Source organism: Amphibalanus amphitrite, unplaced genomic scaffold (genome assembly GCF_019059575.1).
Source record: "Amphibalanus amphitrite isolate SeventyFive unplaced genomic scaffold, NRLGWU_Aamphi_draft 000687F_arrow, whole genome shotgun sequence".
Lineage (NCBI taxonomy): Eukaryota > Metazoa > Arthropoda > Thecostraca > Balanomorpha > Balanidae > Amphibalanus > Amphibalanus amphitrite.
The window spans coordinates 50,070-65,996 of NW_024882181.1; the positions used below are offsets into that span (position 1 = coordinate 50,070).

The following is a 15,927-nucleotide window of genomic DNA, read 5'->3' on the forward strand; positions in this document are numbered from 1 at the left end:
CAAGGTGTCAAAAGCTCATAAGACCCATAGCCAACGCAAGATAGGTATGGGCATTTGTCACTTGGGTTATGACATCACTTGAAGAATAAGGTCATATCTCCGAAACCAAAACCACAGAAACTTGGAATTTTCAATGGACGCTAAGAAAGGATAGAGAAGCAGCTATAGCTATACGACACATCCGGCTTCTAGCAATAAAAATGTTGAGTGTAGAACAGATAAAACCTGGGGGGGGGGGGGGTGGCAACCACTGCCCCCCATGTGCGGGCGAGGATTAAATAATTTGAATATCAGGAAAACAATTTATTCAAACAGGTATTCCAACCAGGCACGTACCCAGGATTTCGCCCAGGAGGGGGTCACCTGCTTTCGAAGGGGCCCCCCACAGTGTATAGGGCCCCCCAGGTTCCCCGGGGGCCCCCGGGAGTCATGAAGAACCTTTCGATGGGGGGGGGGGCATAGTGGGTCCGGTCTCTCCTGCAGACGTAGGTGAGAAAACGCCACGTGTGTGGGAAAACGCAATTCAGTTCTTTACAACCTAATGTAGCATTTGGATGTGATTTCTCGCGTTCAACTTCATCAAAGTCAATTAAAACGGTCTTTGTAACGGTCTAAGCCTTGAGAAAATGTGGAAAATTGAAAAGTAAAAATATTTTTGCTTCAGGAGTGTGCATGAAACGCACGGCATTTTATGAGCGAGCGCCTCAATTACTGAACATCCTCCAATTCCGAATATGTAGGTATATAATATAATACTGGGGAATAAATGTCTCGTTATCGGAATTCCACTATCTGGCAACTAGCCCTATGTAAACGCGGTTATTATATGTTTCACTAGGAAACGAGCACAATTGTACTTTTAGCCAGAAAATAAATGCTTGGGTAATTCTGGGACACTCTGTATTAATTGGAGGAATAGGACTTAGGAGGAAATGCGATTGCAAATCGACCCACATCCCTGTGTTAGCCAATGACGCCTTTGGGGCAAAGGTTGGGGGGTATTCAGTTTAGCCTTTTTGTTTTTCTGTGATATCTCCGGCACTGTGAAAGATATTGGCTCCTTCAGATGAGTGCCTACTCCAGTCACTACTTATATCCAGTAGCCAGTAGCCACTCAGATGATTTGGGATCAATCAGGTGATAAGCGTACTTTCAGACGACCAGGGGCCCCCAGTCGACCAGGGGTTCCCAGGCGACCAGGTCCTCCAGATGACTAGGGGCCCCACTGCCCCAGGCGACCAGGGCCCTCCAGGCGACCAAGGGCCAATGCGATCAGGTCCCCAAAGCGATCAGGGGCCCCCAGGCGATCAGGGGGCCCCCATGCGACCAGGGGGCCCCATGCGACCAGGCCCCCGGCTACCAGGGGCCCACAGGCGACCAGGGGCCCTCTAGGTGACCAGCGGCCCTCAGGCGATCAGGGGCCCCCAGGCGACCAGGGGATCCCAGGCTACCAGGGGCCCAAGGCGACCAGGGTCCCCCAGGCGACTAGGGGCGACCGGGGGCCCCAGGCAACCAGGGGCCCCATGCGACCAGGCCCCCGGCTACTAGGGGCCCCCTGGGCGACTAGGTACCCCCAGGCGATCAGGGGCCTCAATATCATGCAACCAGAGGCCCCCCATGCGACTAGGGCCCCCTAGGCGACTAGGGGCCACAGACTATCAGGGGCCCATACGACCAGGCCCCCGGCTATCAGGGCCCCCTAGGCAACTAGGGGCCCCCAGTCGATCAGGGGCCTCATGCGACCAGAGGCCCCCCATGCGACCAGGGCCCCCTAGGCGACTAGGGGCCACAGGCTATCAGGGGCCCCATGAGACCAGGCCCCCGGCTACCAGAGGCCCCCTAGGCGACCAGGGGCCCAGGAAACTGGGGGCCCTTGGATGACTGCAGGGGCCCCTCGGGTACCCAGGGCACATAAATGAAACTTAAATATAAATTTTTCTTCCGAGTAAAAGACGTTTTATCCAGTGTTTAAAAAATATCCTGGGGCCTGAGGGACCCCCTGAGCGCCGAAGGCGCTCAGGGGGGGCCTTGGCCCCCGTGCCCCCCCCTTGGGTACGTCACTGATTCCAACAGAGTCCCGCTTTTTATAGGTGACCTCCGATTTGTGTACCTAGCCTCTAAGTTGCCCAGGGGGCCTCTGATTTGTAGGTACATACAATACCAAGAGCCTCCTACTTCGGCTACTTGCACAGAGAGCCTCCTTTTTGTACATACAGCTAAGCTTCTACAGGTCGAGCGCCAGCCTCCTATTTGTACGTACAGAGAGCCTCCTTCTGTTACAGAGGGCCTCCTATTTGTCTAGGGGGCCTCCTATAGGTTAATGGCGCCTCCTATTTGTCCAAGTGGCCTCCTATTCGTCTAGGGGGGCCTCATATTTGTTCAGGAGGCCTCCTGTTTGTCCAGAGGGTCCCCTATTTATCCAGGGGGCTTCTATTTTCCAGGGGGCCTCCTCTTTATCCAGGGGGCTTCCTACGTGTTCAGGGGCCTCCTATTTATCCAGGGGTCTTCTTTTCGACCAGGGGTCTCATAATTGTGCAGGGGCCTCTTATTTGTCCAGGGGTCTCCTACTTGGGCCTCCTTTTTTGAAGGGCCTCCTTTTTGTTAAGGGAGCCTTCTAATTGTTCAGGGGCCTCCTATTCGTACAGAGGGCCTCTAGCTCCTACTTGTCCATGGGGGCTCCTATTTGTTCAAGAGGCCCCCTATTTGTACAGGGGGCCTCCTATTTGTCCAGGGGGCCTCCTATTTGTCCAAGCGGCTGTTATTTTCCTAGGGGGCCTCCTATTTGCCCAAGAGCCCTCCTATTTGTCCAGCGGGCCTCCTCCTTGTTCAGGGGGCCTCCTATTTGTCCAGGGGGCCTCCTATTGGTTAAAGTAGCCTCCTATTTATCCAGAGGGCTCCTATTTTTAGGGGGCCTCCTCTTTATCCAGGGGGCCTCCTTCTTGTTCAGAGGGCCTCCTATTTATCCAGGGGCCTTCTATTCGTCCAGGGGGCCTCCTATTTGTCCAGGGGCCTCCTATTTATCCAGGGGTCTTCTATTTGACCAGGGGTCTCATAATTGTGCAGGGGCCTCTTATTTGTCCAGGGGTCTCCTACTTGGGCCTCCTTTTTTGAAGGGCCTCCTTTTTGTTAAGGGAGCCTTCTAATTGTTCAGGGGCCTCCTATTCGTACAGAGGGCCTCTAGCTCCTACTTGTCCATGGGGGCTCCTATTTGTTCAAGAGGCCCTCTATTTGTACAGGGGGCCTCCTATTTGTCCAGGGGGCCTCCTATTTGTCCAAGCGGCTATTATTTTCCTAGGGGGCCTCCTATTTGCCCAAGAGCCCTCCTATTTGTCCAGCGGGCCTCCTCCTTGTTCAGGGGCCTCCTATTTGTCCAGGGGGCCTCCTATTGGTTAAAGTAGCCTCCTATTTATCCAGAGGGCTCCTATTTTTAGGGGGCCTCCTCTTTATCCAGGGGGCCTCCTTCTTGTTCAGAGAGCCTCCTATTTATCCAGGAGCCTTCTATTCGTCCAGGGGGCCTCCTATTTGTCCAGGGGGCCTCCTAATTGTCCAGGGGGTCTCCTTTTGTGAAAGGGGCCTCCTATTTGTCGAGGGGGCTCCTAATTGTCCAGGGGGCCTCCTGTTTGTCTAGGTCTAGGGCCTCCTATTTGTCCAGGCCCAGGGGGCCTCCTATTCGTACAGAGGGGGCCTCCTATGTCCAATACTTGTTCATGGGGCCTCCTACTTGTTTAGGGGGCCTCCTACTTGCTCAGGGGGCCTCCTATTTGTCCAGGGAGCCTCCCATTTGTCCAACAGGGCCTCCGATTTGTCCAAGGGGCCTCCTATTTATACAGAAAACCTTCTATATGAATATCGGATCTCCGTTTGTAAAGTAGCTGGTGAGTCTCGGGGGCCTCCACTATTGGGGTCCCAAAATGACAATTGGGGTCCCAAATGTTCGCACTGGGGTCCCAATGGGACCTCGAAAGTATACAAAGTTACACCCATGGTGGTCAGGGAAGGTCTATGGCTCCTCACGTACTAACATAGGGCTCCTGTTCCAGGCTGATGAGGGACAGTGTGGTGGTCAGGGAAGGTCTATGGCTCCTCACGTACTAATATAGGGCTCCTTTTCCAGGCTGATGAGGGACAGTGTGGTGGTGAGGGAAGGTCTATGGGTCCTCACGTACTAACATAGGGCTCCTGTTCCAGGCTGATGAGGGACAGTGTGGTGGTCAGGGAAGGTCTATGGCTCCTCACGTACTAACAACATAGGGCTCCTTTTCCAGGCTGATGAGGGACAGTGTGGTGGTGAGCAGGGCTGCGGAGTCGGAGTCGGAGTCGGAGTCGGAGTCGGTCGGAGTCGACAGTTGTGACCGGAGTCGGAGTCGGAGTCGGAGTCGATTTTAGAAACCCGAGCCGGAGTCGGAGTCGGAGTCACCGAAAATCTGTCGACTCCGCAGCCCTGCTAGGTCTGCGGAGTCGGAGTCGGGAGTTGGAGTCGGTCGGAGTCGACAATTCTGCCCGGAGTCGGAGTCGGAGTCGGAGCTGGTTTTTGAAAGCCGGAGTCGGAGTCGGAGTCGGAGTCGCCGAAAATCCATCGACTCCGCAGCCCTGGTGGTGAGGGAAGGTTTATGGCTCCTCACGTACTAACATAGGGCTCCTTTTCCAGGCTGATGAGGGACAGTGTGGTGGTCAGGGAAGGTCTATGGCTCCTCACGTACTAACATAGGGTTCCTTTCCCAGACTGATGAGGGACAGTGTGGTGGTGAGGGAAGGTCTATGGCTACTCACGTACTAACATAGGGCTCCTTTTCCAGGCTGATGAGGGACAGTGTGGTGGTCAGGGAAGGTCTATGGCTCCTCACGTACTAACATAGGGCTCCTGTTCCAGGCTGATGAGGGACAGTGTGGTGGTCAGGGAAGGTCTATGGCTCCTCACGTACTAACATAGGGCTCCGTTTCCAGGCTGATGAGGGACAGTGCGGTGGTGAGGGAAGGTCTATGGCTCCTCACGTACTAACATAGGGCTCCTTTCCCAGGCTGATGAGGGACAGTGTGGTGGTGAGGGAAGGTCTATGGCTCCTCACGTACTAACATAGGGCTCCTTTTCCAGGCTGATGAGGGACAGTGTGGTGGTCAGGGAAGGTCTATGGCTCCTCACGTACTAACATAGGGCTCCTGTTCCAGGCTGATGAGGGACAGTGTGGTGGTCAGGGAAGGTCTATGGCTCCTCACGTACTAACATAGGGCTCCTGTTCCAGGCTGATGAGGGACAGTGTGGTGGTCAGGGAAGGTCTATGGCTCCTCACGTACTAACATAGGGCTCCGTTTCCAGGCTGATGAGGGACAGTGCGGTGGTGAGGGAAGGTCTATGGCTCCTCACGTACTAACATAGGGCTCCTGTTCCAGGCTGATGAGGGACAGTGTGGTGGTGAGGGAAGGTCTATGGCTCCTCACGTACTAACATAGGGCTCCTGTTCCAGGCTGATGAGGGACAGTGTTGTGGTGAGGGAAGGTCTATGGCTCCTCACGTACTAACATAGGGCTCCTTTTCCAGGCTGATGAGGGACAGTGTGGTGGTGAAGGAAGGTCTATGGCTCCTCACGTACTAACATAGGGGCTATAGGGCTCCTGTTCCAGGCTGATGAAGGACAGTGTGGTGGTGAGGGAAGGTTTATGGCTCCTCACGTACTAACATAGGGCTCCTTTTCCAGGCTGATGAGGGACAGTGTGGTGGTAAGGGAAGGTCTATGGCTCCTCACGTACTAACATAGAGCTCCTTTTCCAGGCTGATGAGGGACAGTGTGGTGGTGAAGGAAGGTCTATGGCTCCTCACGTACTAACATAGGGGCTATAGGGCTCCTGTTCCAGGCTGATGAGGGACAGTGTGGTGGTAAGGGAAGGTCTATGGCTCCTCACGTACTAACATAGGGCTCCTTTTCCAGGCTGATGAGGGACAGTGTGGTGGTAAGGGAAGGTCTATGGCTCCTCACGTACTAACATAGGGCTCCTTTTCCAGGCTGATGAGGGACAGTGTGGTGGTGAGGGAAGGTCTATGGCTCCTCACGTACTAACATAGGGCTCCTTTTCCAGGCTGATGAGGGACAGTGTGGTGGTCAGGGAAGGTCTATGGCTCCTCACGTACTAACATAGGGCTCCTGTTCCAGGCTGATGAGGGACAGTGTTGTGGTGAGGGAAGGTCTATGGCTCCTCACGTACTAACATAGGGCTCCTTTTCCAGGCTGATGAGGGACAGTGTGGTGGTGAAGGAAGGTCTATGGCTCCTCACGTACTAACATAGGGGCTATAGGGCTCCTGTTCCAGGCTGATGAAGGACAGTGTGGTGGTGAGGGAAGGTCTATGGCTCCTCACGTACTAACATAGGGCTCCTGTTCCAGGCTGATGAGGGACAGTGTGGTGGTGAGGGAAGGTCTATGGCTCCTCACGTACTAACATAGGGCTCCTGTTCCAGGCTGATGAGGGACAGTGTGGTGGTGAGGGAAGGTCTTCATCTGCTGGTTCAGAGTGGAGCCATCATGCTCCGGTAACCACCTACCGCGCTGCAGAACAGGAGAACCACGCCTGGTTCCTGACGCTGCAGAGCAGGAGAACCGTGCCTGGTTTCTGGCGCTGCAGAACGGGAGAACCATGCCTGGTTTCTGGCGCTGCAGAACGGGAGAATCACGCCTGGTTCCTGGCGCTGCAGAACAGTGGGAAGCTGGTCCAGCATACCAGGGTCCTGCAAGTTTTGCAGCTTTGGCTCAATTCAACAGCGAGAAGGAATAACCAATGGTTTCTGAGGGGTCCTCAAAGCGCACCACGATAGGCGGCACGGGCGGACATCGACAGCAGCGCCTCTATCGGTCACTAGGGAAAGCTGGGCTGTTTTTGTTTTGTTTATTTGTTTATTTGTAATTATCACCAACAGAGAAATTCTCCACTAACAGGTGAAGTCAGGAAAATAAAATGCATCAACACACACAACGGTATGAGGGAACCGCACGAGTATGAACATTCATTCAGACTGAAAACAAAATCCACAGTTCGAAGTATAAATATGAGAATGAAGGTAAGAGGCGACTGTAGGTAGGCGACGAAATACCGGCTGAGTTGTCACACGTTGAATAGGTTTATAGACATCAGTCTTGTGAAAAAGTTGAACTTTTGCCATCAATATTTCTACAGGCAATTTTAGAAGTGTCTCCACATAGATAACAAAACCGTTTAGATTATTGTATTCACTTCAAGCATTCCCTATCGTTCTTGACGATGATGCGGGAACTATTTCTAATTAATGTTTCTAGCTTAGCAAAAGAACATATTGTGCAAACGATGAAAAAAAGCATAAATGGAAATTTTTAATTGCAATTTTCTCTAACAATTAATGGTAAATTATCTACACATCAAGGAAAAGGTGCATGGTAACTGATAATTTAAAGTTCTTGGGGCCAGTTGTTTTCTTCTTTTCTTACGTCGCCCCAATGGCCGCGAATACACTTGTGATAACGCCTATCGAGATACAAAGAACCGGTTATAATATATCATATTGGCCGTTTTCACGACGGAACTTTCGCAGAGGAACTTATTTGATACCTAAAAAGTACCTACCCTTAGAGGCCTTAACATCCCTCAAACTGAAATATTTTATGTTCAAAATAATTTTAGAAGTTTAAATCCGGGCATTTTTTTGCCCTCAAATCACTTATTTATTTACAAACACAGCAATTTTTGGTTCTAGTAGCCCACCTTTCGACTATGAGGTATTAAATCAGCGTGGCAACTTGCTCCCTCTTTGCTCCCTCGGGTATCTAATTCCGGAATTCTTAAAAACAAGGAAAGTATATGTTACGGGCCAAGTGCGAAGGCTAGTCCGTTTGCGAACGGACTAGTCCATTCGCGAATGGACTAGGCCGTTTGCGAATGGCGGTCCGTTTGCAAACGGACTAGTCCGTTTGCGAATGGCCGGCCATTCGCGAATGGCCTAGGCCGTTTGCGAACGGACGGGTTTGTGGCGTTGCACTTAGCCGCCGGAAGCATGGATCCTCGGATTGGGGTACGATTCCGAATGAATGGGGGACCGCTGGTCGATGCAGGGGCATCGCCGACGGGGGGGGGGGGGGGGTCGGAGGGGTCCGGACCCCCCCCCCCCACACACACACACTCTTGAAAATATGCCGGTCCGACGCCCCCCCTCCCCCCACACTTTTGGCCACGAAAATCGATCAAGAATAAAATAAAATATTTTAAGAACGATTTTGGTGCATTCTCAAAATATAATTGTCTAAATCCGAGGAGTTTTCAGTATTTGGTGGGGATTACTTTGACTGACCGTCCGACCAGCTCCCCTAGTCGAAAATCCGTGGCGACGCCACTGCGTCTATATGTTTAGTTTGTTCTCCGGAGCAGATCTGCGAGCTGGCGCAACTCTGGGTTAAGGTCTCCACACACCTGGTCCATTCGGGATGCGACTTTCCGCTGAACCCTGCACAACGCGGAAATTATAGCAACGTGTTGCCGCTGGCCAGGCTTCGGCCACCGATCTGGATCTGGGGAGGTCAAATATCCCCGTGACCTTCGAACAGCGGAGAGTCGCGTGGTGTGCGGAGACCATTAGTACCGTGCTCCGGGCTCCCCGCTGATGACCCGACCTGACCTTGGTCGAGTTTGTGGCGCTCGATTCATTCTGCTCTGGTGTGGTGTACCGGGACGGTGCGGCTTGTGTGTGGTGAGTGCGGTGCGATGAGTGTTCGAAAAACTGTTGTGTTGCATTGCATTTAACAATACGCGCACTGCAGGGGGGGTTGCTTTCAACCCCCCTGTGGTTTTTCACAGATCACGAGAAAACGGCGGCGCGCAGCAAAGCCAAATTTTGTATACTTTTTCTCCCATATTCTGCGCACATTGTGTGAAAATGCTGACTCCAGATGACCTAAGGTCAGGTCACCAGGCCAGGTTAAGTGACGTCACCTCCGAAAAAGTTTGCACTTGCACTAAAGCTACAGCTGTTGAGCAATCGATATGAAACTTTCAGGATGTAGTAAGGGTGACACTGACCCGGTTTCCATGGGCACTTTGAAACATAGCGGATTACGGGAGGATTAGGGTTGTAATTCCGACCCGTACTCACGGAACCCATGTTTTTAAGTGGATTAGGGTTCGAATGCCTCCGTTTTATCGGCTGAGAATAAAAAAGAATCGGAAATTACGGAAAGCAGGCTGTAATCGCACTAATCCTTTATTTCACTGATCCGATCAGTGAAATAAAGGATTAGTGAAGGTTGAAATAAAGGTTAAAGGTTAAAGGAAATAAAGAAATATAAAGGTTGAGTTACCAAAACTTTGCACGCATCATTTCACACGGGACTTTGCACATGCCAAGTTGACTTGCCAAGTTGACGTCACTTTGCTGGATATTTCGCACTTGGCCTGACTTCGCACTTGGACTGGGAGCATAAACGCCCGTCCATTCGCAAACGGCCTAGGCCAACTGCAATAACGCACATGGACTAGTCCATTCGCAAACGACCTAGTCCAAGTGCGTTATCGCACTTGGACTAGGCCATTCGCGAATGGACTAGCCTTCGCACTTGGCCCGCAACATATATATCGAGTTCTCTTTTATACCTATTCAGTTATGTTTTAATGGTGATTAAAATATGACAATTTTTTTTAATTACATTTCATATAAGAAAACACGCAAAACAATGAAACAACAATAACTACGGCAGATAATTACCTTCAGGTATCTAATTCCGACCAATCAGCACCTCAGTAGGATATGACGTCATACAAGAATGGTGGTGAAGGCCGTTTGCAGTCCCGGCCGGTAGGTCACGTGACCGCCGGGCGCCTCGGGTCACGCGGCGGTCGGGAGTCGGACGCGGGGCGTGGTCGCGGGCGGACGCGCGGGGCATCATGCTTTGCTTTGCTTTCTTGCTTTGTCAACTTCATATAACTTACTATCGCATTCGTGTGAAAGCCAAACACTGCTCAGTGCCTTTAGAAATTGAGTTTTGGAAAGCTCAAGTCCCTATAGCTCCTCAGGTCGGCAACAGTTGAAGCCTCATCTGAACCCATGTGAAAAAAACGAGGGTAAGGAACCTTGTGTTGCTTTTTCTTTTACCGTCATAATTATCTCAAACCATCACAATTTTGAGTTGCCACATTGTCTGCTTCACTACATTCGTGTAAAACTTGGGTGAAGGCTGGTGGCTCAAAGAAAGGTGAAGATATTTCTTTAAGTGCCTAATCCGTGAAATTGAAATATCCCGGCTTTACAAATCTACACTTTTCATTTTCTCCACGATACATTTTTTAAAATTGTTTAAATTTTATCTACATTTGTTAAAATCGGGGCTTTGGTTTTGTGTAAACTAGATCATAAAGTTTACTATAGTTTTGTGTAACCTGATGGCTGAAGAAAATAGTAATTTTGCTAAAATGATGTGCGGAAATTTGTTGCTTTCCAAATCAAATTACTCATACCTATATTTCATTCAAAATTAGGAGGCATTATTACTGTTTTTTCTTGTAACATGAACTGAGTTTGGGTACGGTGCTCCGGAAACGTTGTGGAACTTTAAGCTAGCTAGAGCAGTTTCCATAAAAATTGTTTAGATAGTTGACATGGCTTGTTGACAACTCTTTTGCTGTTTCTAAAAAAGTGAAAAAATATTTTCCTGCATTAAGCACACAAGGCATGTTATTCTCATAAGCTATCGAATGTGTGTGTGTGTTTTTAAGCTGTTTTTTTAAGCTTTTAAGCTGTAACTTCAGTTACTTCACTTTAGAACATATTGCCCAGAATGCGTCACTGATCATGAGCTGGTATATCATATCATATGTAACAAATACATAAATGAGAATAGTGTGTCATGAATTTTTGTGCATGCTTCTGGATCATCTGTAATTAAATCAAAGGCTCGGCTCAAGAGTGTCCTGCCGACCAGCTTATGCCCAACCCTTTCTGTCCGCAGAACGTCGCCTGCGACTCCCGCACGCCGTTTGCCCCGGCCGTCCGTACTGGTCTTCGCGCTGCGAGCCGCGCTGGAGTTCGCGGCGGCGTCGTGGAGCTCCCATCGGGACGGCGTGTGATGCCCGCGTCGAGCTTATAAGCCGTGAGCTTCGATTGGCGGCTCACGCGGTCACCAGCTGTAGCCTCGGCCCCGACGACCCCGCTAATGGCCGAGACAGGCATACCCCCGGCATGGGTCCGCTGTCCGGCGCAGCGCTGGCCGCCCGCATGCTATGCTACTTTTGGCTGTATCGCTGCCCAGCGGGAGCGCGCTCCACGCTGCGGAAGAGGTACACGTTGCGACCCGACTGAGGACTGCAACCGGATGGTGACACGTCGGTCTCTGCGCCCTGGCCGGGGCAGGCGTGACCGACGTCACAGTGGAGGAACGCCCAAACAAGACCAGCCAACCGTCGGAGCAGCATGGAAATATCATGTTCTGCCTGGACGTCGGACCCGGCGGCCGCAGTGCACCTGCACACGTGCGGAGAGGGGCGCTGGAGGCTACTCTGGAGCTTCTGCCATTCCGCGGCGCGACTGCTGGCAAAACGGCGGCGATTGAGGCGGTTGGGAACAGCTGCAGCAATGGTGATGGCGGTGATGGCGACATGGCGGTTTGGGACTTCATCTCAGCGCGGCCGCCGCCCAGGCGCCGCTGCGCCCGGCTGCTCAGCCACCTACCGGATGGCGGGGTGGCCCTTACGGCCCTCACGCCCGTTCGGTCTGCGGCCACGTTGTGGGGTGGCGGTCGCGGGGTTAGCGGCGTTGGACTTCGTCCTTTATCCAGACTGCACCGTACCATCTGAACGGATGGATCTGCCAAGAAAGATGACATCCAAGGCGGCTATGAGGCGATCACAAAGCTTCACCAAGAGCTTCTCCTTCATGGGGCCGGCCGGCCGTTAACCCTATTCCTGGCGGGCTCCGCGGGGACAAGAAACTGGCGGGGGGGCCGATTCGGCCCCCCCCCCCCCTGAGATCTCGAGAACGAAGCAAGATAGCGACAAGCGGTAAACGGCATCGGATACGCATGGACAAGGTCTACAATTTTTACAAAGGTCATTTTCAGGTCAGGTCAAAGATGACGTCACAGGGGTCGAAAAAGTCAAAATGGCGGCGCTAGATATGGAGAGAGTTTTTCTCGAATAACTTTCGAATTAGTCAAGATAGGAACAAATTAAGGGCATCATCGTGATCCTCTCGTCAATCCGCATCGAATGATATATATGTTGACCTCGAAAGGTCAAGGTCAAAGGTTGACCTCAGGTCACGTGACCTCGAGGTCATCATGTATATCATTCGATGCGCCTTGACGAGCTGAACACAATGAGACCATCCACGCGTCTGTATCTTGTTCCTGTACGGAGTTATTGGCCAAAAACCTTTGGTGACCTTTGATGACGTCACATGACCTCACAGCTGCCCAACAGCAAAACAGACCTCAAGGTAGTGAAGGTTGATCGTATATGAAGTCATGTATGGTATATGGGGCCATTCCGACCCGTTTTAGTGGTAAAAACAGGGAGTTCATTTTTCCCCCATTGACTTATAATGGGGAGGTCGCGAAACTGACCTGACCTTAGGTCACCGATATCAAAATTCCGAGATATACAAATTGCACATACTGGTCCCCTTACTAAAGCCTGAAGAGAAGAAATTGATCGGTCAAAAACTCTAGCTCTGGCGTGATTGCAAACTTTTCTGAGGTAGGGTCACCAAACCGCCTCTGGTGACCTGACCTGAGGTCAGATCAACTCAAAATTTTCAGACATGTTGCGTAGAAGCCTTTTAGGAAAAGTCAGAAAATTTGAGCTTCCTAGCTCAACGCGTTTGGGAGAAATAACCAAAAAACCTCAGGGGGGGGGGGGCTCCTGAGGCCCCCCCGCCAGGAATAGGGCGGCCGGCCGTTAAGTCGCAACACCGGCTGCCGAGTGCCAACAGCTGCGTGCGCTGGCGCCGACGCGTTGTGGGCCGCGCTGCTGACGCCCAAGCTGCGATATCAACCATCTATGAATAAGTGGCAGCGGTGGCGGCTTGTCAGTTGTTAACGTGCCTTAACCCTCGCCGGCCGAGGGGGGGGGGGGGGCGGGTGCCGCCCCCCCATAGGGTTTTTTCGCGATAGCTCCGAACACGCTGGCGATAGAGAGCTGAAACTTGGCATACCTGACCTTTGATCCAAGCCGCATCTTTTGACACCAACCGCATTTTTGGGTCAGGTCAGGTCACTGACCTATGACGTCATAAGTGAACCTCTGCACGGTCTTCAGATGTCGCAACTTCGCAACGCCCTCACTGCCAGAGGAGATGTCCCAGGGAAATGAAACTTGCAGGAGCTAGTATCCATTATGAGTCTCACAACTTGTATATCTCGGATTTTTCCTAAAGGTCATATGAGGTCAGGTCATTTTCGTGACCTCACCATTATAAGTCAATGGGGAAAAATTCAAACTGCTATTCTGGCGCCGGGAACGATCTCCAACTATCTCAAGCACACAGAATCGTGATTTGATGCACTCCTTGCAAGGTTAGATGCGTCACTTTTGCAATGTTGACCTTCCGTGACGTCATTTATGACGTCATCAAGGTCATTTTAGTTTTTCGTCAATAACTTCCGATCAAATTGAGCTAGCGAGTCGGGAAAGCCACCAATGGACTCAGGAAGACCTGCCGAATCGAATGATATGCGACATGACCTCTTTCGACCAACTTCGTGACCTGGGGGTGCTGACCTGACCTTGACCTGAGGTCAACGCCCCAAGTTGACCTGACCCGGACAAAAAGTATATCATTCGACGCGCCTGATCAAGGCGAACACGATGCTGCCAAAATCGCGGCTCTGCGGCCGTTTTTTGCGAAGTTATTCACCAAAAACTGAACCGTACCCTGGGGCACTTGACCTGACCTCAGAGGTCATCGGTTGACCAAGGACCTTAAAATCGGGTACCAATCTCTGCGTCTCGTAACGGCGCACACGCTCGTTTTTTTCCGCGACGCGCTAGCTCCACCAGGGGCGAAACGGCGAGGGGGGGTCGTACCCGCCCCCCCCCCTCGGCCGGCGCGTATGTAGAAAACCAATAGGTCCGGCGAGGGTTAACCCGCGCCCCGCTGGGCTATTCAGCCATACGCGCCCTGCTGGGGGGGGGGGCAGATTCTGCCCCCCCTGTCTAACTTCCAAACCGATGGTCGTAGAAAGACGGGGAAAACGGCAATCGAAAGCTCTCAACAAGACGGATCTTAAGAGCCCAAAATTTTTTTGCTTAAGTAGGTCAGAGGTCAGGTCAAGGTCAGGTCAAGGGTACAAAATGCAAGTTTCTACAGTATCGGCCTTGCACCGTAGTTGCCGAAGAATGGACTGAGCCTGATTGCCCAAAACGTGTCCTTAGACTACCAAAACAATATTCGTTGCATAAGATGTCATTCAAAGGTCAAGGTCAAGGTCAGGTCAGGTCAGGTCAGGTCACCAAAAACAAAATATAGAAAAGGACATGTGCGACACATGTTTTATGGGTCATTTTACTCATAGAATTCAATAGGCACACTCAATTGGTGATATGGACCACCTCTGGATGAATTTCAAGTCGAGGTCAGGTCAAGGTCAGGTCAAGTGAGGTCAAAAAAATTTGAAGTTGGTTGTTAAGGCCTAAAAAGGTGTCTATCTGATGCAGTTTTTCACGGCGAATCGAATGGTGCTATTTTTGTTTCCGTAGGAGGTCTAGAACTTCCAAAAAAATCATTTTTCAAAAATTTTCTGTGTCGTCACGTCATAAAATTTTGAATAACTCCCACATTTTTGAACCGATTTTTCTAAAAATTGGTATGTAGGTGCACATGACCACTTCTCTGACATATTTTCCGGTTTTTTCGATACTCAAAATTTTGGATTTTATAATTATTTTCACAAAAAAGTCAGTTTTTTGAAAAAATTTGGGCCAAAATCCAAAAGTTTCAAAAAACCGAGATAGCCATTTGATAGACAAAGTAGATTCACGTATAACCTTTTTCGTTACGTCTTGATTCCTTTAAAAATGAAGATGTTAGCGGCGTTTGAAATTTTGCCGTTTTTGAGGCGAAAATGGCGAACATGACGTCACTAAAACGTCAATTTCTCAAAAATTTTCCGACGGATTTCGCTCAAATTTTCAGGGAACGTGTCAAATTGATGTATGATAAGGTACTGAAAGTTTGACGTCGCTGGCGTAACGCGTTTAGAAGTTATTGGCGAAAAACGGGAGGGGGGGCAGATTCTGCCCCCCCCCCAGCGGGGCGCGGGTTAACAGACGTTGCGAATAGCCCGCGTTGGAATCGCATGGTTGGGAACACAACGCAAGTAAAAATGGGCTTCCTTGATGAACCTACTTTTTTAGCATTGTAGCCTTTGTAATTTTGGATGTTTTGCTGTAGATATTATTTTCTACATATATACTATATAGGCACTCACGTGCTTAAATCGCGCAATGCAATTGAACCATGGTAAAGACAATGATAAATGAACTGAGAGCTGACATGCCCCATGCTTTGTGTGTGTATGTGTGTGTGTGTGTTTTTTTTTTTGGCGAGTCGATAAAAGTGGTTTTGGACACTGGATGAGTTTTTAGGGGTGTGGTGAGGGGGGATGTAATTCCACAGACCTTCTGTCAGATTCACTAATGCAGTAGGTCTGTGCGGTGTTTAGTTATCGGAGCATTCTTTGAAAGTCGTGAATAGGGCCACCGAGTACCTAAAGCCGTGATATTCCCCCACAAAAACTTCTTTTGAATAACCGGGGATAGGTACATGAGCAGAGTAAATGCTATTACGAACGCCTATCACAATGCTGAGCGAATAGGAAAATCCATAGATGGAGAATTGTGCCGCGTTACGGGTGCTCGGGCGCAGCCAATCCACCGTTACCCCAGCGGTGACCTTGACCCGCATCGTCTGTCTCGGCTCCAAAG

The 15,927-nt window shown here is 50.7% G+C and overlaps 1 protein-coding gene across 3 annotated transcripts in view; it reads left to right on the forward strand.

The window, feature by feature from the left end:
- LOC122364634 (stress-induced-phosphoprotein 1-like) overlaps positions 1-6,958 on the forward strand; it is a 35,036-nt gene extending 28,078 nt beyond the window's left edge. For all 3 annotated transcript variants that reach the window (XR_006253604.1, XR_006253605.1, XM_043335207.1), the window contains exon 4: positions 6,452-6,958. Coding sequence is in view for 1 of the 3 variants with exons in the window: in XM_043335207.1 (XP_043191142.1) it covers positions 6,452-6,527 (76 nt within the window). In the remaining 2 variants the exon portion in view is untranslated. The remainder of the gene's footprint in view (positions 1-6,451) is intronic.
- Positions 6,959-15,927: the final 8,969 nt, after the last annotated feature.